The sequence below is a fragment of the Oncorhynchus mykiss genome, chromosome 22, assembly GCF_057628025.1.
Source record: "Oncorhynchus mykiss isolate SJ-2025 chromosome 22, ASM5762802v1, whole genome shotgun sequence".
Classification (NCBI taxonomy): domain Eukaryota; kingdom Metazoa; phylum Chordata; class Actinopteri; order Salmoniformes; family Salmonidae; genus Oncorhynchus; species Oncorhynchus mykiss.
In genome coordinates this window covers 21885822-21909857 of record NC_143043.1, presented here as the reverse complement: position 1 = coordinate 21909857, position 24036 = coordinate 21885822, and the positions used below count along the sequence as shown (strand labels likewise).

General features: G+C 46.3%; 1 protein-coding gene across 6 annotated transcripts in view; it reads right to left on the bottom strand.

Annotated features, from left to right (window-relative positions):
• plcd4b (phospholipase C, delta 4b) overlaps positions 1 to 23145 on the bottom strand; it is a 36038-nt gene extending 12893 nt beyond the window's left edge. For 3 of the 6 annotated variants that reach the window (XR_016490569.1, XR_016490568.1, XM_036958938.2), the window contains exons 1-6: positions 21794 to 22374; positions 13091 to 13144; positions 12729 to 12887; positions 2023 to 2251; positions 1438 to 1567; positions 856 to 1087 (exon numbers count right to left, since the gene is read on the bottom strand). Coding sequence is in view for 3 of the 6 variants with exons in the window: in XM_036958938.2 (XP_036814833.2) it covers positions 856 to 1087; positions 1438 to 1567; positions 2023 to 2251; positions 12729 to 12887; positions 13091 to 13112 (772 nt within the window). In the remaining 3 variants the exon portion in view is untranslated. Of the gene's footprint in view, positions 1 to 855; positions 1088 to 1437; positions 1568 to 2022; positions 2252 to 12728; positions 12888 to 13090; positions 13145 to 13251; positions 13309 to 21793 lie in introns of all 6 variants that reach the window. The other 3 variants (XM_090215718.1, XR_016490567.1, XM_090215720.1) reach the window with 3 other exon arrangements.
• Between the last annotated feature and the right edge of the window lie 891 nt (positions 23146 to 24036).

Genomic DNA, 24036 nt, shown 5'->3' with positions numbered 1-24036 from the left:
AAAATTAGAATCGTGTAATATCTTAAAATGTAGCTTGCTAGATTATTTTACCTGTAGACATGGATGGACGCTTCTCCCTCTCTGTCACAGATGCCATGGCTGCCCTTAGTTTTAATATGTAATCCGGAGACAGGCGTTTTATATACAACAGCCTTTTGTGTGTTCTCTTTTCGACTCCCTCCTCATATTTACAATCAAATGCCAGAATTTTCTCCATCTATTTAGCTATCACACTCCAATTCCACCCGGCATTCCACTGATTTCAAAACTCCAGAAAGTGGAGAGCAACACTTTTGCAATTCTACTCTGTGATATCTTTAAAAAAAAGCTGTGTTAGAAAGGATTAACCACACATACTGAACTGACCAGCTCATGTTGTAGACAAAAGCGTGCTACATGGCAGACCAATCTGAACTCATCTCTCGGCATGTCCAGGCCATCCATTATCTCAGCCAATCATGGCTAGCGGGAAGGTCCCTGTCTTTATCTGTGGCAAAACCAACTAGGCTCGTAATATAATAATTGTATTCGAATTTACAGATAGCATACACGTTTGTTATTAAGACACATGAAAGTTAACATGTTCCAGAAGGCATTTCTACAAAAAAACAAATTTTGATATTTAAAAAAAAGTTTACGTTCAAAATGCCTCTCCTGTGAAGTAGTGACATGCAACATACAGTTTTCTTACTTGTTGAATGGTTAATTGTGGGCTCTTGTGGTTTACTGAAGTAAACTAGGTTATTAATATTGTGGTTGCCGTTCATTGTGATTGACATTGTCTCACCGAGGCTATTAATGAAATAATTCATTACGGTTGACTGTGGTTGGTTACAGTTGCACAGTGGTCCTTACCGGTCTCTGACGGCTCATAGCGGTCAATCAGCTCCTGGGCATGCTCCCAACTCCTCTCCCCCTCCTGTTGCTCCTGCCTCAGAAAGTCCTTCAGCTCAGCAAGGGTTAATGTCTGTCCGTCTCGGGAGTAGTCCTGGAACACCCGCCACATGTCCTTCCTTTCCGTCAGTATCTTATAGAACTGGACAAACTCCTCGTTCTCCAGACAACCTGACTTAGACTTATCTGCCAACTGGGGGTAAAGAAAATAAGCAGCATAGATTGTTACCTCTGCAGTCTTCCAGTGGTACTGTACTCTCAATAAATCATGCTAAAACAGAATTCCATCACCTGATGATGGAAGGCAGATTAGTTACTGATATTTGACTGTGATAGGTTTCTGTTAAATATTACCAACGTTGAGATCTATTCCACGACCAACAACATCCCAATTGAACCGTTGCTCACAATGCAAGGTTGATTCATTGACTGAGGATGTCATATGAGCAGTGGGAAGCATAGAATAAATATAGAAAATAGTATATTTTCTTTTGGTTTTGATACACTAAACGGAAGACCTCACGAACTTGATGGGTACCTCACCGTGAAGAGGTGAAGAGCATACTCCTCATTCATGTCCACGTTCATCATCTTCAGCAGTGTGCGCACCTCCTTGAAGTTCATCCGTCCGTCCTTGTTTTTGTCCGCCTTCTGAAACCAGTCCCAGATCCATCTGAGGGAAGATGCTGGCTAAGGGCAACACTTGGTAAGACATGATTTAGAAAGGAGCAAAAACAAAGACTTTACTCTCACAACTTAAGTGTTTTTTGACCACAGAATTATGCATTAGAATACTAGAATGTAAATTAACCTTCTTATGATGGGATAAAGGTCAGCCATTTCGGTCAGCCAAAAGAATCAGGGAGCAATTTCCCTGCATAAGTAAAATCTGGATTTCTTTCTCTACTGCCATTAATTCCAATTAGACTAGTTTGGATTTCTTTCTGACAATATGGCTGCCATTTTCACCCCATTCTGGAACTTTAGCCCCTCCAGTAACTTAATAGGACCTCTATGGTTTTGATTGTTTAGATCAATTGTTATAAACATATTATGATAAGGCCCCACCAAGTCAAGTGTCACAAACCATCTAATAATCTGCCTGTTATCTGAATGGGATAAGGATACTGGTCAACCCTCTCCTTGTCATCCATGCTCTCAGCATTCTGTATCAGCTTGCTTACACCCCGGATCCAGGCCTGCGCCTCAGAAGGTGACTCCGCCACCAGGTCCAGGTTGCCGCGGCGACCACGGAACACCAGGGTGAAACAGAGGTCAGCGGGGAACTCTTCAGCGACGCTCAGCAAGACCTCCGACTGGTGACCTTCACGCACCACCTCAACATCAGCCACAGAGACTAGAAAGGAACATTAGGCATTATCGGTCAGATTCATACTTAGGAAAGGCGTGTGTAAGAAAGGCGTAATTTCCTACGTGCTTCTCAGTAGTTGGTATTCAGACTTACCTTATGAAGGTTCGTAACGGGCTTTGCAGTCATGGTTCCCTTGTGTGAACTGAATTTATTTTAATCAACCGCTGAAAACTGTCCCATTTGCTGGCCAACAGATTTTCTCATGGAGTTTTTATTCAAAAGGGTTTTCAGTACATTTATCTTAAGCCATCCCTTTAAATACAATGTACCTTTAATTAGAATTCTGGCGACAGACTAGAATGCATCGCGATAACTGGTTCATTAAAATAAAGAATGAAAGAAGCCATCTAAATATGCATCTTTGTCTCCGTTTCAGCACCAACTGGTAGATTTAAAAATACGCTTATCTTGTAAATTATTTAGGAAGATTTTAGAGTTAAGAAAGCATGTATGAATCATAGAAAAACTGGTTTGGAGAGCCTTTACATACTAAATAATGTATATTGACGAATAAAAAAAATGTGGTTTGATTCATCCTGAAAGTTGTTATATTCGAGTTCAATCCATGAAATATTGGAAGGTAAGGAAAGGAAAACGTGTACAATAGAGGTTGAACAATAGTCCTGCAAATCTACCCTAATTCTTACTAATCATGAAACTGTATGACAACGGTCCAGTCGTCGTGAACCGTGCGCCAGGCTCCAGGTTTAATCTGCTACATGTGGTCTGAATTCCAGAATGATTCAAATAGGCTTCAAGTCCCAAATTATTTCACAACATTAACCTAATATGATCCACTAACGCTAGAGGAACAACTTACATGGATGTGACAAAAAAAAAAGAGAACGGAAACGGAATGTTGCTAAATGTAAGTGTCATGACGTTGGCCTCTTTGGGTATAGCAAGCCCATCCCCCTCTCCCTGCCTCCCCCTTGCCTCCGTCAACTAGGCTGCTGTGGTCAGAGGTCGTAAATTCCTGAGAAGACCTCAATGGACACACAGTTATAGAGTAGTTTTTCATGGAGACAAAGGAAATCCTTCCACCTCACAGAACTTGAGGTACGAACAAATTTCATGTTCTGGAGAAAGTGTAAAAGATCGGTGAAGAATCCAGCTACGAACTGGTCCGTTTGTCACAACTTGGGAAGCTCATGGGAGACGGTGTGGCCACATTACCATAACGCTGTTTATATAATAGCCCCAGATATAAGGTTTACATCTAATTTTTGTATAAGATGAATGAGTGAGTATGATACTGTTTACACAATTTTACAATGTGATTTTGTACTGTTTAATGAAGGAAAACTCAAAAAGGGAATTGGATTTGAACTAAATCAGAGGACCGCCCCTGAGCCCAGTTAGGGTCAGACATCCTGGGACAGCCCTTTTCTGCCATTCCGAATAAAACCCCACTTTAATTATCACCAGACCATGTTTCTCTCAATCATGGGAGTACAAAGGTTGTAGACCATTTCTGAATCTTTTAACCATACCACGTGGTCAAACTCTTAGACTATCGATACCGACAGAATGAGAACAAGTCTTTGATATGAATTACTAGTCTGCAGCTAGGAATTCAGTATCATTGAACACAAAGAACGACAAGCGCCGAAACATCCATTCTATAACGAATTTCACTCTGAACAATCCCCTCTAACCACAACCCCACCATTTCTCCTTTACCCAAATCCAGATAGCCGATGTTCTGAAAGAGCTGCAAAATCTGGACCCCTACAAATCACCCGGGCTAGAGAATCTGGACCCTCTCTTTCTAAAATGATCTGCGGAAATTGTTGCAACCCCTATTACTAGCCTGTTCAACCTCTCTTTTGTATCGTCTGAGATTCCCAAAGATTGGAAATCTTCCACGGTCATCCCCCTCTTCAAAGGGGGTGACACTCTAGACCCAAACTGCTACAGACCTATATCTATCCTACCCTGTCTTTCTAAGGTCGTCGAAAGCCAAGTTAACAAACAGATTTGTTACGGTGCGTGAATGAGGACCCAAAAGCGAATTAACTTAAACAGAGCTTCTTTAATTACCAAACATAGGTAGGCTCAGACGGACCGGCAGATTCCGACAGGACAAGACAAGGTTACAGCAAACATGACGACAGTCTGGTTCAGGCATGAAACACAACAAACAAGAATCCGACAAGGACAGGAACAAAAACAGAGAGAGATATAGGGGACTAATCAGAGGGAAAAGGGGAACAGGTGGGAGAAGGGGTGACGAGGTAGTCAAGAGGAGACAAGGAACAGCTGGGGGAAAGCGGGGGAGAAAAGGTAACCTAACAACGACCAGCAGAGGGAGACAGGGTGAAGGGAAAGGACAGAGACAAGACACAACATGACAGTACATGACAGTACCCCCCCACTCACCGAGCGCCTCCTGGCGCACTCGAGGAGGAAACCTGGCGACAACGGAGGAAATCCTCGATCAGCGCACGGTCCAGCACGTCCCGAGAGGGAACCCAACTCCTCTCCTCAGGACCGTACCCCTCCCAATCTACGAGGTACTGGTGACCACGGCCCCGAGGACGCATGTCCAAAATTCTACGGACCCTGTAGATGGGTGCGCCCTCGACAAGGATGGGGGGGGGGGGAAGACGAGCGGGGGCGCGAAGGACGGGCTTGATGCAGGAGACATGGAAGACCGGGTGGACGCGACGAAGGTATCGCGGAAGAAGAAGTCGAACTGCGACAGGATTAATGACCCGAGAAATACGGAACGGACCAATGAACCGCGGGGTCAACTTGCGAGAAGCCGTCTTAAGGGGAAGGTTCTGAGTGGAGAGCCAAACTCTCTGACCGCGACAATATCTAGGACTCTTAGTTCTACGCTTATTAGCAGCCCTCACAGTCTGCGTCCTATAACGGCAAAGTGCAGACCTGACCCTCTTCCAGGTGCGCTCGCAACGTTGGACAAAAGCCTGAGCGGAGGGGACGCTGGACTCGGCGAACTGAGATGAGAACAGCGGAGGCTGGTACCCGAGGCTACTCTGAAAAGGAGATAGCCCGGTCGCAGACGAAGGAAGCGAGTTGTGGGCGTATTCTGCCCAGGGGAGCTGTTCTGACCAAGACGCAGGGTTGCGAAAAGAAAGACTGCGTAAGATGCGACCAATAGTCTGATTGGCCCGTTCTGCTTGACCGTTAGACTGGGGGTGAAAGCCGGAAGAGAGACTGACGGAAGCCCCAATCAAACGGCAAAACTCCCTCCAAAATTGAGACGTGAATTGCGGACCTCTGTCCGAAACGACGTCTGACGGAAGGCCATGAATTCTGAAAACATTCTCGATGATGATTTGTGCCGTCTCTTTAGCAGAAGGAAGCTTAGCAAGGGGAATGAAATGAGCCGCCTTAGAGAACCTATCGACAACCGTAAGAATAACAGTCTTCCCCGCTGACGAAGGCAGTCCGGTGACAAAATCTAAGGCGATGTGAGACCACGGTCGAGAGGGAATAGGAAGCGGCCTGAGACGGCCGGCAGGAGGAGAGTTACCGGACTTAGTCTGCGCGCAGACCGAACAAGCAGCCACGAAACGACGCGTGTCATGCTCCCGGGTGGGCCACCAAAAACGCTGGCGAATGGAAGCAAGCGTACCCCGAACGCCAGGGTGGCCGGCTAACTTGGCAGAGTGAGCCCACTGAAGAACGGCCAGACGAGTAGGAACGGGAACGAAAAGAAGGTTCCTAGGACAAGCGCGCGGCGACGGAGTGTGAGTGAGCGCTTGTTTTACCTGCCTCTCAATTCCCCAGACAGTCAACCCGACAACACGCCCCTCAGGGAGAATCCCCTCGGGGTCAGTGGAGGCTACTGAAGAACTGAAGAGACGAGACAAAGCATCAGGCTTGGTGTTCTTAGAGCCCGGACGATAAGAAATCACGAACTCGAAACGAGCGAAAAACAGCGCCCAACGCGCCTGACGCGCATTAAGTCGTTTGGCAGAACGGATGTACTCAAGGTTCCTATGGTCAGTCCAAACGACAAAAGGAACGGTCGCCCCCTCCAACCACTGTCGCCATTCGCCTAGGGCTAACCGGATGGCGAGCAGTTCGCGGTTACCCACATCATAGTTACGTTCCGACGGCGACAGGCGATGAGAAAAATACGCGCATGGGTGGACCTTGTCGTCAGAGAGGGAGCGCTGAGAAAGAATGGCTCCCACGCCCACCTCTGACGCGTCAACCTCGACAACGAACTGTCTAGAGACGTCAGGTGTAACAAGGATAGGAGCGGATGTAAAACGATTCTTGAGGAGATCAAAAGCTCCCTGGGCGGAAACGGACCACTTAAAGCACGTCTTGACAGAAGTAAGGGCTGTGAGAGGAGCTGCCACCTGACCGAAATTACGGATGAAACGACGATAGAAGTTCGCGAAGCCGAGAAAGCGCTGCAGCTCGACGCGTGACTTAGGGACGGGCCAATCAATGACAGCTTGGACCTTAGCGGGATCCATCTTAATGCCTTCAGCGGAAATAACAGAACCGAGAAATGTGACGGAGGAGGCATGAAAAGTGCACTTCTCAGCCTTCACAAAAAGACAATTCTCTAAAAGGCGCTGGAGGACACGTCGAACGTGCTGAACATGAATCTGGAGTGACGGTGAAAAAATCAGGATATCGTCAAGGTAAACGAAAACAAAGATGTTCAGCATGTCTCTCAGGACATCATTGACTAATGCCTGAAAGACAGCTGGAGCGTTAGCGAGGCCGAAAGGAAGGACCCGGTATTCAAAGTGCCCTAACGGAGTGTTAAACGCCGTCTTCCACTCGTCCCCCTCCCTGATGCGCACGAGATGGTAAGCGTTACGAAGGTCCAACTTAGTGAAAAACCTGGCTCCCTGCAGGATCTCGAAGGCTGAAGACATAAGAGGAAGCGGATAACGATTCTTCACTGTTATGTCATTCAGCCCTCGATAATCTATGCAGGGGCGCAGAGACCCGTCCTTCTTCTTGACAAAAAAAAAACCCGCTCCGGCGGGAGAGGAGGAGGGGACTATGGTACCGGCGTCAAGAGCTACAGACAAATAATCTTCGAGAGCCTTACGTTCGGGAGCCGACAGAGAGTATAGTCTACCCCGGGGGGGGGTGGTTCCCGGAAGGAGATCAATACTACAATCATACGACCGGTGTGGAGGAAGAGAGGTGGCCCTGGACCGACTGAACACCGTGCGCAGATCGTGATATTCCTCCGGCACCCCTGTCAAATCACCAGGCTCCTCCTGTGAAGAAGAGACAGAGGAAACAGGAGGGATAGCAGACATTAAACATTTCACATGACAAGAGACGTTCCAGGAGAGGATAGAATTACTAGACCAATTAATGGAAGGATTATGACAAACTAGCCAGGGATGGCCCAAAACAACAGGTGTAAAAGGTGAACGAAAAATTTAAAAAGAAATGGTTTCACTATGATTACCAGAAACAGTGAGGGTTAAAGGTAGCGTCTCACGCTGAATCCTGGGGAGAGGACTACCATCCAGGGCGAACAAGGCCGTGGGCTCCTTTAACTGTCTGAGAGGAATGTCATGTTCCCGAGCCCAGGTCTCGTCCATAAAACAGCCCTCCGCCCCAGAGTCTATTAAGGCACTGCAGGAAGCTGACGAACCGGTCCAGCGTAGATGGACCGACAAGGTAGTGCAGGATCTTGAAGGAGAGACAGGAGTAGTAGCGCTCACCAGTAGCCCTCCGCTTACTGACGAGCTCTGGCCTTTTACTGGACATGAAGTGACAAAATGACCAGCGGAACCGCAATAGAGACAGAGGCGGTTGGTGATTCTCCGTTCCCTCTCCTTAGTCGAGATGCGGATACCTCCCAGCTGCATGGGCTCAGCACCCGAGCCGGCAGAGGAAGATGGTAGTGATGCGGAGAGGGGAGCGACGGAGAGCGCGAGCTCCTTTCCACGAGCTCGGTGACGAAGATCAACCCGTCGCTCAATGCGAATAGCGAGTTCAATCAAGGAATCCACGCTGGAAGGAACCTCCCGGGAGAGAATCTCATCCTTTACCTCTGCGCGGAGACCCTCCAGAAGACGAGCGAGCAAGGCCGGCTCGTTCCAGCCACTGGAGACAGCAAGAGTGCGAAACTCAATAGAGTAGTCTGTTATGGATCGATTGCCTTGACATAGGGAAGACAGGGCCCTGGAAGCCTCCTCCCCAAAAACAGATCGATCAAAAACCCGTATCATCTCCTCCTTAAAGTCCTGATACTGGTTAGTACACTCAGCCCTTGCCTCCCAGATTGCCGTGCCCCACTCACGAGCCCGTCCAATAAGGAGAGATATGACGTAGGCGACACGAGCAGTGCTCCTGGAGTAAGTGTTGGGCTGGAGAGAAAACACAATATCACACTGGGTGAGGAACGAGCGGCATTCAGTGGGCTCCCCAGAGTAACACGGCGGGTTATTGATTCTGGGCTCCGGAGATTCGAAAGCCCTGGAAGTGGCCGGTGGATCGAGGCGGAGATGGTGAACCTGTTCTGTGAGGTTGGAGACTTGGGTGGCCAGGGTCTCAACGGCATGTCGAGCAGCAGACACTTCCTGCTCGTGTCTGCCTAGCATCGCTCCCTGGATCCCGACGGCTGAGTGGAGAGGATCCGAAGTCGCTGGGTCCATTCTTGGTCGGATTCTTCTGTTACGGTGCGTGAATGAGGACCCAAAAGCGAATTAACTTAAACAGAGCTTCTTTAATTACCAAACATAGGTAGGCTCAGACGGACCGGCAGATTCCGACAGGACAAGACAAGGTTACAGCAAACATGACGACAGTCTGGTTCAGGCATGAAACACAACAAACAAGAATCCGACAAGGACAGGAACAAAAACAGAGAGAGATATAGGGGACTAATCAGAGGGAAAAGGGGAACAGGTGGGAGAAGGGGTGACGAGGTAGTCAAGAGGAGACAAGGAACAGCTGGGGGAAAGCGGGGGAGAAAAGGTAACCTAACAACGACCAGCAGAGGGAGACAGGGTGAAGGGAAAGGACAGAGACAAGACACAACATGACAGTACATGACAAGATTACTGACTATTTCGAATCCCACCATATCTTCTCCGCTATGCAATCTGGTTTCAGAGCTGGTCATGGGTGCACCTCAGCCACACTCAAGGTTTTAAATGACATCATAACCGCCATCGATAAGAGACATTACTGTGCAGCCGTATTCATCGACCTGGCCAAGGCTTTCGACACAATCACAACATTTTTATTGGCAGACTCGACAGCCTTGGTTTCTCAAATGATTGCCTCGCCTGGTTTACCAACTACTTCTCTGATAGAGTTCAGTGTGTCAAATCGGAGGGCCTGTTGTCTGGACCTCTGACAGTCTGTGCCACAGGGTTCAATTCTCAGGCCGACTCTCATTTCTGTATACATCAATGATGTTGCTCTTGCTGCTGGTGATTCTCTGATCCACCTCTACGCAGACGACACCATTCTGTATATTCTGGCCCCTCCTTGGACACTGTGGTATCTAACCTCCAGACGAGCTTCAATGCCATACAACTCTCCTTCCGTGGCCTCCAACTGCTCTTAAACGCAAGTAAAACTAAATGCATGCTTTTCAATCGATCGCTGCCCGCACCTGCTCGCCCGTCCAGCATCACTACTCTGGACGGCTCTGACTTAGAATACGTGGACAACTACAAATACCTGGGTGTCTGGTTAGACTGTAAACTCTCCTTCCAGACTCACATTAAGCATCTCCAATCCAAAATTAAATCTAGAATAGGCTTCCTATATCGCAACAAAGCATCCTTCACTCATGCTGCCAAACATACCCTAAAACTGACCATCCTACCGATCCTCGACTTCGGTGATGTCATCTATAAAATAGCCTCCAACACTCTACTCAACAAACTGGATGCAGTCTATCGCAGTGCCATCCGTTTTGTCACCAAAGCCCCATACACTACCCACCATTGCGACCTGTACGCTCTCGTTGGTTGGCCCTCGCTTCATACTCGTCGCCAAACCCACTGGCTACAGGTTATCTACAAGTCTCTGCTAGGTAAAGCCCCGCCTTATCTCAGCTCACTGGTCACCATAGCAGCACCCACTCGTAGCACGCGCTCCAGCAGGTATATCTCACTGGTCACCCCCAAAGCCAATTCCTCCTTTGGTCGTCTTTCCTTCCAGTACTCTGCTGCCCATGACTGGAATGAATTGCAAAAATCTCTGAAGCTGGAGACTCACATCTCCCTCACTAGCTTTAAGCACCAGCTGTCAGAGCATTTTACAGATCACTGCACCTGTACTAAGCCTATCTGTAAACAGCCCATCTATCTACCTACCGTATCCCCATACTGGTATGTATTTATTTATTTTGCTCCTTTGCACCCCAGTATCTCTACCTGCACATTCATCTTCTGCCGATCTACCATTCCAGTGTTTAATTGCTATATTGTAATTACTTCGCCACCATGGCCTATTTATTTCCTTAACTTATCTCATTTGCACTCACTGTATATATACTTTTTAAAAATTTTGTTCTACTGTATTATTGACTGTATGTTTTGTTTATTCCATGTGTTGTTGTATGTGTCGAATTGCTATGCTTTATCTTGACCAGGTCGCAGTTGCAAATGAGAACTTGTTCTCAACTAGCCTACCTGGTTAAATAAAGGTGAAATAAAAAAATAAATATATAAACCGAGAGAGAGAGAGGACGAGAGACGGACAATTCTACAAAAGACACAAACTTTTCACCAGCGATCAAGACGACACACTGAGCGTAAATATATACATTGATTGCAATTGTTCTCGAATGAGTGAGCGTTCATGTGTAAAGGATTAGCATTTCAATTGTTATAATTATTAACTCTGTATTTACTTCTTAGTCGACCCCCACTTCCCCTTTTGTCTAACAAGCCGCCATGCCGGTTTAGCCCACTAGGGCACATCCTCCTATCACCACATTTACCTTGTTTGTTAATGCATTTCTGTGAATTACTTAGTTAGTAATAAATTATTTATTTAAGACAATTAATGTATGGAAGACTCATAGTGAAGACTGGGTTCGTGCAGATAACCAACAATTTACGACGTTTGGAATGAGACTAACGTGAGGTAAAGTAAAAATTTATTAATTCGAAGACTAATTGATCAGATAAAATATCTGAAAAGTTATTTTAGGAAATTATAACTTTGTAATCTGAATATTGTTCCTTGGTGCCCCGACTTCCTAGTTAATTAGTTACGTGATTAATCAGTTGATTGCATAGTAACTAATTACAGAGAATCTTTGATAAAAACTATCAGTCTTCAGTTAATGATAGTAAAGACACGACATAAGCTACAAATTGAAAACGAACAATAAAGTGACAGAAATGTATGTGGGTATTACCGATGGTGGCTCCCGTTAGTGGCTAATATTTAACATGATACAAATTGTAGAATAAAACAAAAGCCTGGGCATAAGCTATATTTAAAACATTATTTAAAGTCCATACATCAACTGGGCAGATTAAGCCACACAGAAACCTATAGCTTGGGTGTCCAAATGTCATCCACACAAATTATGAGGGCACACAATGAAAATTCTGACTAACAGCAGAGCTATTTATAGGCTTTTTCACTGTGGTTTCACATTCGTCTCCAAGGAAAAATGATCTAAAACGATGGCTGTGTATTTACAATCCCCTTCTCCAAATGGATTACTCATTTACTCTCTTATCAATAGCTCTTATCCATTTATAAATTACAGTGCATGGATAATGCTGCTATTGTTATCTGAAAACAGAAATATGCTTTTTCCATTTGGAACTGGCAGGTTTGCTCAACCTTATTCATGGTTTCCTCACGCGTAAATGTGGTGTAATTATGAGGGAGTTAAGTCAAGGTCAGAATATGGGCTCTCGAGTGGCATAGCGGTCTAAGGCACTGCATCTCCGTGCTAGAGGCGTCACTACAGACACCCTAGTTCGAATCCAGGCTGCATCACAACCGGCCGTGATTGGGCGGCACACAATTAGCCTAGCGTCGTCCGGGGTTGGCCAGGGTAGGGTAGGCCAGGGTAGGCCGTCATTGTAAATAAGAATTTGTTCTTAACTGACTTGCCTAGTTAAATTAAGGTTACATTTTTATAAAATAATACATCTGTTGACACTTCCGCACCTTTCATTTCTTAGATCTCCGCCCGAACGAAGTGGGTGAATAGCATGCTATTCTCATGCTTAATTCAAGGTCAGAAAACGCATAGAGAGAGAAGTGCATAAAAAGGGAATATAACGTTCCATTTACACGTGCTTAACTCGGGTCGGAATCGGGGCCTATGTGAAGACATACTTAGGCTTTTTCAATGCTAAAGTGATTTCTCAAGGAATGATTCTACGCATCATCCTTTAAAAAAAGAGAAATAATGTGGCCTTAATTCAGTTATCTACAGTATGTACAGTCTGTGGTCAATTCTTATAACGTCTCATCCGTGCTCCCTCCCGCCACCCACACCCTCGTTACTCACAGGTGGAGTGGCTTGTTCCTGCCCACCTGGACTTATACCAGATGGTCTGGCCATCTTCCTGTAGCCGGAAATGCCGCTGCTTCTTCCATGATTTGGACTTGACCTTCTTCAACATGGCCCCCGCCTTCATCACCTGGAGGTCCTTGTCACCCTTGGCAACTGTGCAGGATCAGGGGTTACCATCGTGTTTACAAATACAGTCCATTTTTGGTCAATTGAGACACCAGTGTAGCTTCTCTATTCTGTTTAATGGAGGCTGACATATGTACTCCAAAAGTTCATTTTTGAGATTTGATCAAAGAAAAGAAAATGTTATTATTGCCTGTTTCCTCATGCAACATTTTTAGTACCCATCAACTTACACAAGCTTTGGGGAGAATCCATCAACAGCCTTGACACATGCACTTGGTGATATCCTGCCAAAAAAAAGAGGACAAACATAATTGCTGCGATACCTATTATGCTGTGATAGTAAAACATATACAAAAGCTCTACAAATTATTAGCGGTGGTAAACCAATTACCAGATGATTGACAGTCTGTGTGCTGCACTGGTTTTTCCAATACCGTCCAAACGATTTCTTTGAAGTAAAAAAAATAAATGTGTTGCTAAATACCTGCAAGTAAACTGCAAGTAAATACCTGCAGTCAACTTGTTCATCATTTCAGCTGTCACAATTTTTCATAATGAACTTACCGGTAGTTCCCAGACACGTGTTTGTTTACAAGCACACAATGACAAGAGACCAGAGCCTTGGGAGTCACTCACTGTTGTGCAGCACATGCCAGTGTCATGTACTGTCATGTTGTCTTGTCTCTGTCCTTTCCCTTCACCCTGTCTCCCTCTGCTGGTCGTTGTTAGGTTACCTTTTCTCCCCCGCTTTCTCCCAGCTGTTCCTTGTCTCCTCTAACTACCCATTCACCCCGTTTCCCACCTGTTCCCTTTTTCCCTCTGATTAGGTCCCTATATCTCTCTCTGTTTCTGCTCCTGTCCTTGTCGGATTCTTGTTTGTTTGTGTCATTCATGCCTGAACCAGACTGTCGTCATGTTTGCTGTAACCTTGTCCTGTCCTGTCGGAATCTGCCGGTCTATCTGAGCCTACCTATGTTTGGTTATTAAAGAAGCTCTGTTTAAGTTAGTTCGCTTTTGGGTCCTCATTCACTCACCGTAACAGAAGAATCCGACCAAGAATGGACCCAGCGACTTCGGATCCTCTCCACTCAGCCGTCGAGATCCAGGGAGCGATGCTAGGCAGACACAAGCAGGAATTGTCTGCTGCTCGACATGCCGTTGAGACCCTGGCCACCCAAGTCTCCAACCTCACAGAACAGGTTCACCATCTCCGCCTCGATCCACCGGCCACTTCCAGGGCTTTCGAATCTCCGGAGCCCAGAATCAATAACCCGCCGTGTTACTCTGGGGAGCCCACTGAATGCCGCTCGTTCCTCACCCAGTGTGATATTGTGTTTTCTCTCCAGCCCAACACTTACTCCAGGAGCACTGCTCGTGTCGCCTACGTCATATCTCTCCTTATTGGACGGGCTCGTGAGTGGGGCACGGCAATCTGGGAGGCAAGGGCTGAGTGTACTAACCAGTATCAAGACTTTAAGGAGGAGATGATACGGGTTTTTGATCGATCTGTTTTTGGGGAGGAGGCTTCCAGGGCCCTGTCTTCCCTATGTCAAGGCAATCGATCCATAACAGACTACTCTATTGAGTTTCGCACTCTTGCTGTCTCCAGTGGCTGGAACGAGCCGGCCTTGCTCGCTCGTCTTCTGGAGGGTTTCCGCGCAGAGGTAAAGGATGAGATTCTCTCCCGGGAGGTTCCTTCCAGCGTGGATTCCTTGATTGAACTCGCTATTCGCATTGAGCGACGGGTTGATCTTCGTCACCGAGCTCGTGGAAAGGAGCTCGCGCTCTCCGTCGCCTCCCTCTCCGCTTCACTACCATCTTCCTCTGCCGGCTCGGGTGCTGAGCCCATGCAGCTGGGAGGTATCCGCATCTCGACTGAGGAGAGGGAACGGAGAATCACCAACCGCCTCTGTCTCTATTGCGGTTCCGCTGGTCATTTTGTCACTTCATGTCCAGTAAAAGGCCAGAGCTCGTCAGTAAGCGGAGGGCTACTGGTGAGCGCTACTACTCCTGTCTCTCCTTCAAGATCCTGCACTACCTTGTCGGTCCATCTACGCTGGACCGGTTCGTCAGCTTCCTGCAGTGCCTTAATAGACTCTGGGGCGGAGGGCTGTTTTATGGACGAGACCTGGGCTCGGGAACATGACATTCCTCTCAGACAGTTAAAGGAGCCCACGGCCTTGTTCGCCCTGGATGGTAGTCCTCTCCCCAGGATTCAGCGTGAGACGCTACCTTTAACCCTCACTGTTTCTGGTAATCATAGTGAAACCATTTCTTTTTTAATTTTTCGTTCACCTTTTACACCTGTTGTTTTGGGCCATCCCTGGCTAGTTTGTCATAATCCTTCCATTAATTGGTCTAGTAATTCTATCCTCTCCTGGAACGTCTCTTGTCATGTGAAATGTTTAATGTCTGCTATCCCTCCTGTTTCCTCTGTCTCTTCTTCGCAGGAGGAGCCTGGTGATTTGACAGGGGTGCCGGAGGAATATCACGATCTGCGCACGGTGTTCAGTCGGTCCAGGGCCACCTCTCTTCCTCCACACCGGTCGTATGATTGTAGTATTGATCTCCTTCCGGGAACCACCCCCCCCCGGGGTAGACTATACTCTCTGTCGGCTCCCGAACGTAAGGCTCTCGAAGATTATTTGTCTGTAGCTCTTGACGCCGGTACCATAGTCCCCTCCTCCTCTCCCGCCGGAGCGGGGTTTTTTTTTGTCAAGAAGAAGGACGGGTCTCTGCGCCCCTGCATAGATTATCGAGGGCTGAATGACATAACAGTGAAGAATCGTTATCCGCTTCCTCTTATGTCTTCAGCCTTCGAGATCCTGCAGGGAGCCAGGTTTTTCACTAAGTTGGACCTTCGTAACGCTTACCATCTCGTGCGCATCAGGGAGGGGGACGAGTGGAAGACGGCGTTTAACACTCCGTTAGGGCACTTTGAATACCGGGTTCTTCCTTTCGGCCTCGCTAACGCTCCAGCTGTCTTTCAGGCATTAGTCAATGATGTCCTGAGAGACATGCTGAACATCTTTGTTTTCGTTTACCTTGACGATATCCTGATTTTTTCACCGTCACTCCAGATTCATGTTCAGCACGTTCGACGTGTCCTCCAGCGCCTTTTAGAGAATTGTCTTTTTGTGAAGGCTGAGAAGTGCACTTTTCATGCCTCCTCCGTCACATTTCTCGGTTCTGTTATTTCCGCTGAAGGCATTAAGATGGATCCCGCTAAGGTCCAAGCTGTCATTGATTGGCCCGTCCCTAAGTCACGCGTCGAGCTGCAGCGCTTTCTCGGCTTCGCGAACTTCTATCGTCGTTTCATCCGTAATTTCGGTCAGGTGGCAGCTCCTCTCACAGCCCTTACTTCTGTCAAGACGTGCTTTAAGTGGTCCGTTTCCGCCCAGGGAGCTTTTGATCTCCTCAAGAATCGTTTTACATCCGCTCCTATCCTTGTTACACCTGACGTCTCTAGACAGTTCGTTGTCGAGGTTGACGCGTCAGAGGTGGGAGTGGGAGCCATCCTTTCTCAGCGCTCCCTCTCTGACGACAAGGTCCACCCATGCGCGTATTTTTCTCATCGCCTGTCGCCGTCGGAACGTAACTATGATGTGGGTAACCGCGAACTGCTCGCCATCCGGTTAGCCCTAGGCGAATGGCGACAGTGGTTGGAGGGGGCGACCGTTCCTTTTGTCGTTTGGACTGACCATAGGAACCTTGAGTACATCCGTTCTGCCAAACGACTTAATGCGCGTCAGGCGCGTTGGGCGCTGTTTTTCGCTCGTTTCGAGTTCGTGATTTCTTATCGTCCGGGCTCTAAGAACACCAAGCCTGATGCTTTGTCTCGTCTCTTCAGTTCTTCAGTAGCCTCCACTGACCCCGAGGGGATTCTCCCTGAGGGGCGTGTTGTCGGGTTGACTGTCTGGGGAATTGAGAGGCAGGTAAAGCAAGCACTCACTCAAACTCCGTCGCCGCGCGCTTGTCCTAGGAACCTTCTTTTCGTTCCCGTTCCTACTCGTCTGGCCGTTCTTCAGTGGGCTCACTCTGCCAAGTTAGCCGGCCACCCTGGCGTTCGGGGTACGCTTGCTTCCATTCGCCAGCGTTTCTGGTGGCCCACCCGGGAGCATGACACGCGTCGTTTCGTGGCTGCTTGTTCGGTCTGCGCGCAGACTAAGTCCGGTAACTCTCCTCCTGCCGGCCGTCTCAGGCCGCTTCCTATTCCCTCTCGACCGTGGTCTCACATCGCCTTAGATTTTGTCACCGGACTGCCTTCGTCAGCGGGGAAGACTGTTATTCTTACGGTTGTCGATAGGTTCTCTAAGGCGGCTCATTTCATTCCCCTTGCTAAGCTTCCTTCTGCTAAAGAGACGGCACAAATCATCATCGAGAATGTTTTCAGAATTCATGGCCTTCCGTCAGACGTCGTTTCGGACAGAGGTCCGCAATTCACGTCTCAATTTTGGAGGGAGTTTTGCCGTTTGATTGGGGCTTCCGTCAGTCTCTCTTCCGGCTTTCACCCCCAGTCTAACGGTCAAGCAGAACGGGCCAATCAGACTATTGGTCGCATCTTACGCAGTCTTTCTTTTCGCAACCCTGCGTCTTGGTCAGAACAGCTCCCCTGGGCAGAATACGCCCACAACTCGCTTCCTTCGTCTGCGACCGGGCTATCTCCTTTTCAGAGTAGCCTCGGGTACCAGCCTCCGTTGTTCTCATCTCAGTTCGCCGAGTCCAGCGTCCCCTCCGCTCAGGCTTTTGTCCAACGTTGCGAGCGCACCTGGAAGAGGGTCAGGTCTGCACTTTGCCGTTATAGGGCGCAGACTGTGAGAGCTGCTAATAAGCGTAGAACTAAGAGCCCTAGATATTGTCGCGGTCAGAGAGTTTGGCTCTCCACTCAGAACCTTCCCCTTAAGACGGCTTCTCGCAAGTTGACCCCGCGGTTCATTGGTCCATTCCGTATCTCTCAGGTCATTAATCCTGTCGCAGTGCGACTTCTTCTTCCGCGATATCTTCGTCGCGTCCACCCGGTCTTCCATGTCTCCTGTGTTAAGCCCGTTCTTCGCGCCCCCGCTCGTCTTCCCCCCCCCCCCCCCATCCTTGTCGAGGGCGCACCTATCTACAGGGTCCGTAAAATCTTGGACATGCGTCCTCGGGGCCGTGGTCATCAGTACCTAGTTGACTGGGAGGGGTACGGTCCTGAGGAGAGGAGTTGGGTTCCCTCTCGGGACGTGCTGGACCGTGCGCTGATTGATGATTTCCTCCGTTGCCGCCAGGTTTCCTCCTCGAGTGCGCCAGGAGGCGCTCGGTGAGTGGGGGGGTACTGTCATGTACTGTCATGTTGTCTTGTCTCTGTCCTTTCCCTTCACCCTGTCTCCCTCTGCTGGTCGTTGTTAGGTTACCTTTTCTCCCCCGCTTTCTCCCAGCTGTTCCTTGTCTCCTCTAACTACCCATTCACCCCGTTTCCCACCTGTTCCCTTTTTCCCTCTGATTAGGTCCCTATATCTCTCTCTGTTTCTGCTCCTGTCCTTGTCGGATTCTTGTTTGTTTGTGTCATTCATGCCTGAACCAGACTGTCGTCATGTTTGCTGTAACCTTGTCCTGTCCTGTCGGAATCTGCCGGTCTATCTGAGCCTACCTATGTTTGGTTATTAAAGAAGCTCTGTTTAAGTTAGTTCGCTTTTGGGTCCTCATTCACTCACCGTAACAGCCAGGTCTAGTTACAGCATGGAATTCACAACTTACCTACCGGTCAATAGTTTTAGAAGGGTTTTTGTTTATTTTACAATTTTCTACATTGTAGAATAATAGTGAAGACTTCAAACCTATGAAATAACACACATGGAATCATGTAGTAACCAAAAATGTGTTAAAAATATATTTGAGATTCTTCAAATAGCTACCCTTTGCCTTGATGACAGCTTTGCAGTCTTGGCATTCTCTCAACCAGCTTCATGAGGTAGTCACCAGGAGTGGATTTCAATTAACAGGTAGGCCTTGTTAAAAGTTCATTTGTGGAATTTATTTTCTTCTTAATGCGTTTGAGCCAATCAGTTGTGTTGTGACAACGTAGGGGGATAAACAGAAGATAGCCCTATTTGGTAAAAGACCAAGTCATATTATGGAAAGAACAGCTCAAATAAGCAAAGAGAAATGACAGTCCATCATTACTTTAATACGGAACATTTCAAGAACTTTGAAAGTTTCTTCAAGTGCAGTCGCAAAAACCATCAAGCACGATAACGAAACTGGCTCTTATGAAGACCGCCACAGGAAGGGAAGACCCAGAGATACTTCTGCTGCAGAGGATAAGTTCATTAGAGTTACCAGCCTCAGAAATTGCAGCCCAAATAAATTCAGAGTTGAAGTAACAGACACATCTCAATATCAACTGTTCAGAGGAGACTGCGTGAATAAGGCCTTCAAGGTCAAATTGCTGCAAAGAAACCACTACTAAAGGACACCAATAAGAAGAAGAGACTTGCTTGGGCCAAGAAACACGAGCAATGGACATTAGACCGGTGAAAATATGTCCTTTGGTCTGGAGTCCAAATTTTGGTTCCAACCTCCATGTCTTTGTGATATGCGGTGTGGTGAACGGATGATCTCCGCATGTGTATTTCCCACCATAAAGCATAGAGGAGGAGGTGTTATGGTGTGGGGGTGCTTAGCTGGTGACACTGTCTGTGATTTATTTAGAATTCAAAGCCCACTTAACCAGCATGGCTACCACAGCATTCTGCAGTGATACACCATCACATCTGGTTTGGGCTTAGTGGACCATAATTTGTTTTTCAACAGGACAATGACCGGACACACATCCAGACAGTGTAAGGGCTATTTTACGAAGAAGGAGAGTGATGGAGTGCTGTATCAGATGACCTGGCCTCCACAATCACCCAACCTCAACCCATTTGAGATGGTTTGGGATGAGTTGGACCGCAGAGTGAAGGAAAAACAGTCAACAAGTGCTCAGCATATGTGGGAACTCCTTCAAGACTGTTGGTAAAGCTTTCCAAGTGAAGCTGGTTGAGAGAATGCCAAGAATGTGAAAAGCTGTCATCAAGGCAAAAGGTGGCGACTTTGAAGAATCTGAAATATAAAATATTTTTATTAGCTTTTTGGTTACTACATGATTCCATATGTGTTATTTCATAGTTTTGATGTCTTCACTATTATTCTACAATGTAGAAAATAGTAAAAATAAAGAAAAACCCTTGAATGAGTAGGTGTTCTAAAATCTTTGACAGGTAGTGTAAATGTTTGCAAGCTAGATATCTTATAACGCTTAAGTTAACTGTCTAAAATGTGCTAAATGCTCTGTAATTGTGCATTTGGTTTACTAATTTAGTATCTAGTTAGCTATCTAGCTAAGGGGTTAGCTTCTTCCAAAATCAAGCTTTGCTTGGTAACAGCAGATAATCCTGTGCTGGATCAAGAGCCTTGTTGCCTAATATTTGTTGTGTGTGTGCTGTAAATTTTGAGTAGCATTTTTGAGTTCTTGTATAACTTTTAGCTGGGATGTCTGTCCTGCAAATACATTAGCGCAATGCGCTCCTTAGCATTTAGTTAGCATTCTCTATGGGATTTTACATGTACTTCTTAGCATTGCTAACCTTTGGATTACAAAGGGTCAGTGGGGTTTTAAAATAGCTCCCCGTGTGTTCAGTGCTGGTATTACCGAATATCCCGGTATGGCACAATGGGAGGTATGGAGGTATGACAATCTGGATACCGCCCAAGCCTATTAATGATGGCAACTTTTGGCTCAGCTGTCTAGTCCCTTGGGAAAGAGGTTCTTAAACCTTATCAGGGAGGAAACTCACAAGGATTATTGTATTGTATACACTGAACAACAGACAAATGTTCCATAAAGGGATAGTTCAAATGGCTACTCTCCCTTTTTTGGGGGCTTTTCAATGGCTCTCTTTCCTTTTATCTTTGTAGAACAATGGCAAATATTTATAGTATCCTCATGGGTTGTTTTCAACTGTTCACAGCGAGGTCCATGTTCCACTGTTCAAAATACCACAGTTACTTTCTCTTCCAGGTCCACTGTTAGTAAATATCAACTCTTTACCCAGCAATACAAGTGTAGCAAAAGCAAAGAAACTATATTTTTGATACTTTTTAACCACCCCAGTGATGTTGTTGATTGTTGTGCGATGTTTGTGAAAAGATGTTAAAGAAGAGGCAGAAACAGAACTCTCATTTCCTGGACCCCTTCTGTAACTACACAGAAGGACCCTTCTGTATATTCTACACATACAGTACATTATAGTGCAAATACAAAAAGTCATATGGTTCTAGCCAAAGAATAACCTTCTATGTTATTTGAGGGGCGGTGGCAGGAGTGTTTCGGGACAGAGAACTCTTTCAGGGGACTTGACTAATATGTGCAAGAGTGTGGTCAACACACACACGCACAGAATCATGACTCACTGGTAAATTGGTCTCATACTCACACAAAAAAATACTCAAAGTAATATAGAAATACTATACACCCAGTGAAGTGGCAGCCTCATTATATGCCCATATGACTCCACTACAAGCACCCCTTATTATAACCATCTGTGATATCCACAGGAATGTTTAACTTCCCCTTTCATGAAAGCTCTGTGCTTGACCCTCACAGGTTGGTTCTACACTTCAGTAGGAGCTATGTGAAGAATTCTATAAACAAACCAGTCTTTTTTTCATGTCTGTAAAACATGCTTGTGCCAGGGAGGGAGGCTGGCTGAAGGACAACAAAGTAGAACCAGATGCTGTAATATGAGACAGTATTAAAACAGGGACCAGAGGGTATGTTATCATCAAACCAACTAAATCAACACTAAACCACAAACTCTACTGAACATATACTGTATTGTATAGATAGATGAGGAAACAAGTTGAGTTTCTGTAAAGTAATGTGAAGGGTCAAAGGAGAAAAAAAAGAGACTTACCAAATTGTAGACTGCTCACTTGGGTCTTTGCCCCGACTCAGCTTGGTCTTTGCCCCGACTCAGCTTGGGCTGCCACTGCTGTGACGAGCTCCAGAATAGATTGATGTTTGGTGAGAGCCAGTCCAGGAAAGGGCTCCAGACCAGAATTAGGGAGTGCCCAAAAGATAGCTGGCCCCCAGAGATGGGGGTCTGTTGGAGGTAGCAAGCCCAGTAGAAAGCTCCAGAACTTAAGACACTCAGGGAGTGTCCTGAGACCACTAGCCCAGCACAGGGAGATGGGGAGTGTCCAGAGGAAAGCTGGCTCAGTGTCAGCCTCTCTGTCTACCAGGCTCCACTCTGCCTGCGTTGTCTGGGAAAACTGATCCCCAGACAACACTGCCGCATGCTGGTACACTGTTCCCCCCTCCACCTACCCCCTCTCCTCCCTTTCCTGCCACTCCCTCTTTTTTTCCTCCCCCCTCGCATCTGATGAGGGCTGTTCATTTTTTCCAAGGCTGCTCTCTTTGCTCTCCTTTACCGTTTTCCGGTATGCTGCCTCTCACTTTAAATGTCTTGCTCTCTCTGTCTACACACACTCTCCCTTATATATCAGCTGACTGCAGATCCGATTCACTCCTCTTCCTGGTTTAAAGAGCAAAAGCCCCTAAAAACCAACTTCACATTTAGAAAACAGCCTGTGGCATTGATATGAGTCAGAAACATGTATTCTATTTTCAAAATTGACTACAAGGATAATTTTGGTCATAAAGTCAGTCTCATCCAAAACAGTTTTGTGAGTAGATTAAAGTTGGGTTTGTTTCAATCCTGCCTACATGCTCACAGCAAGTAATCATCAATTCGGAGTGCAGCTGCATGCGACCCGATCGCAATGCCGGTTATACATTTCAGTTGATCTTGGATGGCTAGTTTGTGACCATCGGTAAATTACACATGGGACAATATGTTAAAATTCTAATTGTTCCAAATTTCAATGACATAAAAAGCATTTAATGAGAAAACTAAAAAGTGTGCAACATGAAAATAGTCTCATTTACATTGTGTAATTTATTGATGGTCCCTAACTAGCACCAGCGATTGGCTATCCAAAGTCAAACCATGGTCGCGCACTAGCCGGCTGAAGCTAATTGGCAAAATAATTTGTCTAACTCCTTCCCACCTTTGAACACACACACATAAAATCAAACCATACCCCGAAAACAAACTCACGTTTCAATTTATCGTGGATGCTAGCATTTCTTAATAACCCAAATAGAAAACGAGGCCAAATCAGGAAGTTCAGCCGCCATTTAAAGGGCAGCAACCCAGACAGGCCTTTGTGCTTACCTTAGTCAAGGAGGGGTTAGGTTGCCTGTGCAAGATCAAAATACATGTAGAGAGCTGCATACAGTACTCGAGTTCTCACAAACCCAATCGTTTTCATACATACTGCACTAATCCCATCTGAGTTAATTTACATCTATTGCACATGCAGCCATGTTTTGCTGAGTTTATTGTCCAATATATTGATAGTTACATAATGTCCCATCCTCTCCAACATCTAAAACCCTCTCTGATGTGTCTGTATTTACCCACTTAGCACTGGTGCAATGACTGATACCATATCTGAAAACATGGTAGGAAATGGTAGAGTGAGTTACACTAAAGAGAAAGGACCTAATCGAGAAAGCGCAATCCCATTTGGCTGTGTGCCCATGCACTGCAGTCAAGAGACCAGAGTGGCAGAATGAGCCGTGGGAACAGCTTTGACGGCATCACATATCACTCTTATGAGAATTCTACCCTCCTGTGGACCAAACCTTTCTCTGGTATCTAACGGAAAACATTAGTTGAAAATCCTGGAGTTTGGGTATAATTTGCAATTGCCCCTTTGCAACTAGAAGATGCAACCCCATTTCACTCGTAGTAGCAGTATTTAAATAAATTACTTTGCAATCAGTACAATTTATTTCACATAGTATACCACCTATTTTTATTAAAATCATAATACATTTTCAATATCTACAAAATGTCATTCTCATTTTCCTAATGCACACTCACTTGTAACATAAAATGGAACGTTCCAGATAGGTGGATATAAAAAAAACATTTATGGGCACTTTCCCGACAGGAAAGCACATTACAGATTTTAGCAGAGATTCTCTAGGGATCCAGTTTATTTACAAATGGAATCTACCCCAATAAACAAAATGAAAATCCCTCCCTTGTATTGTTAATGGTCCCTATGGTGGAAATGGTAGGCTAAA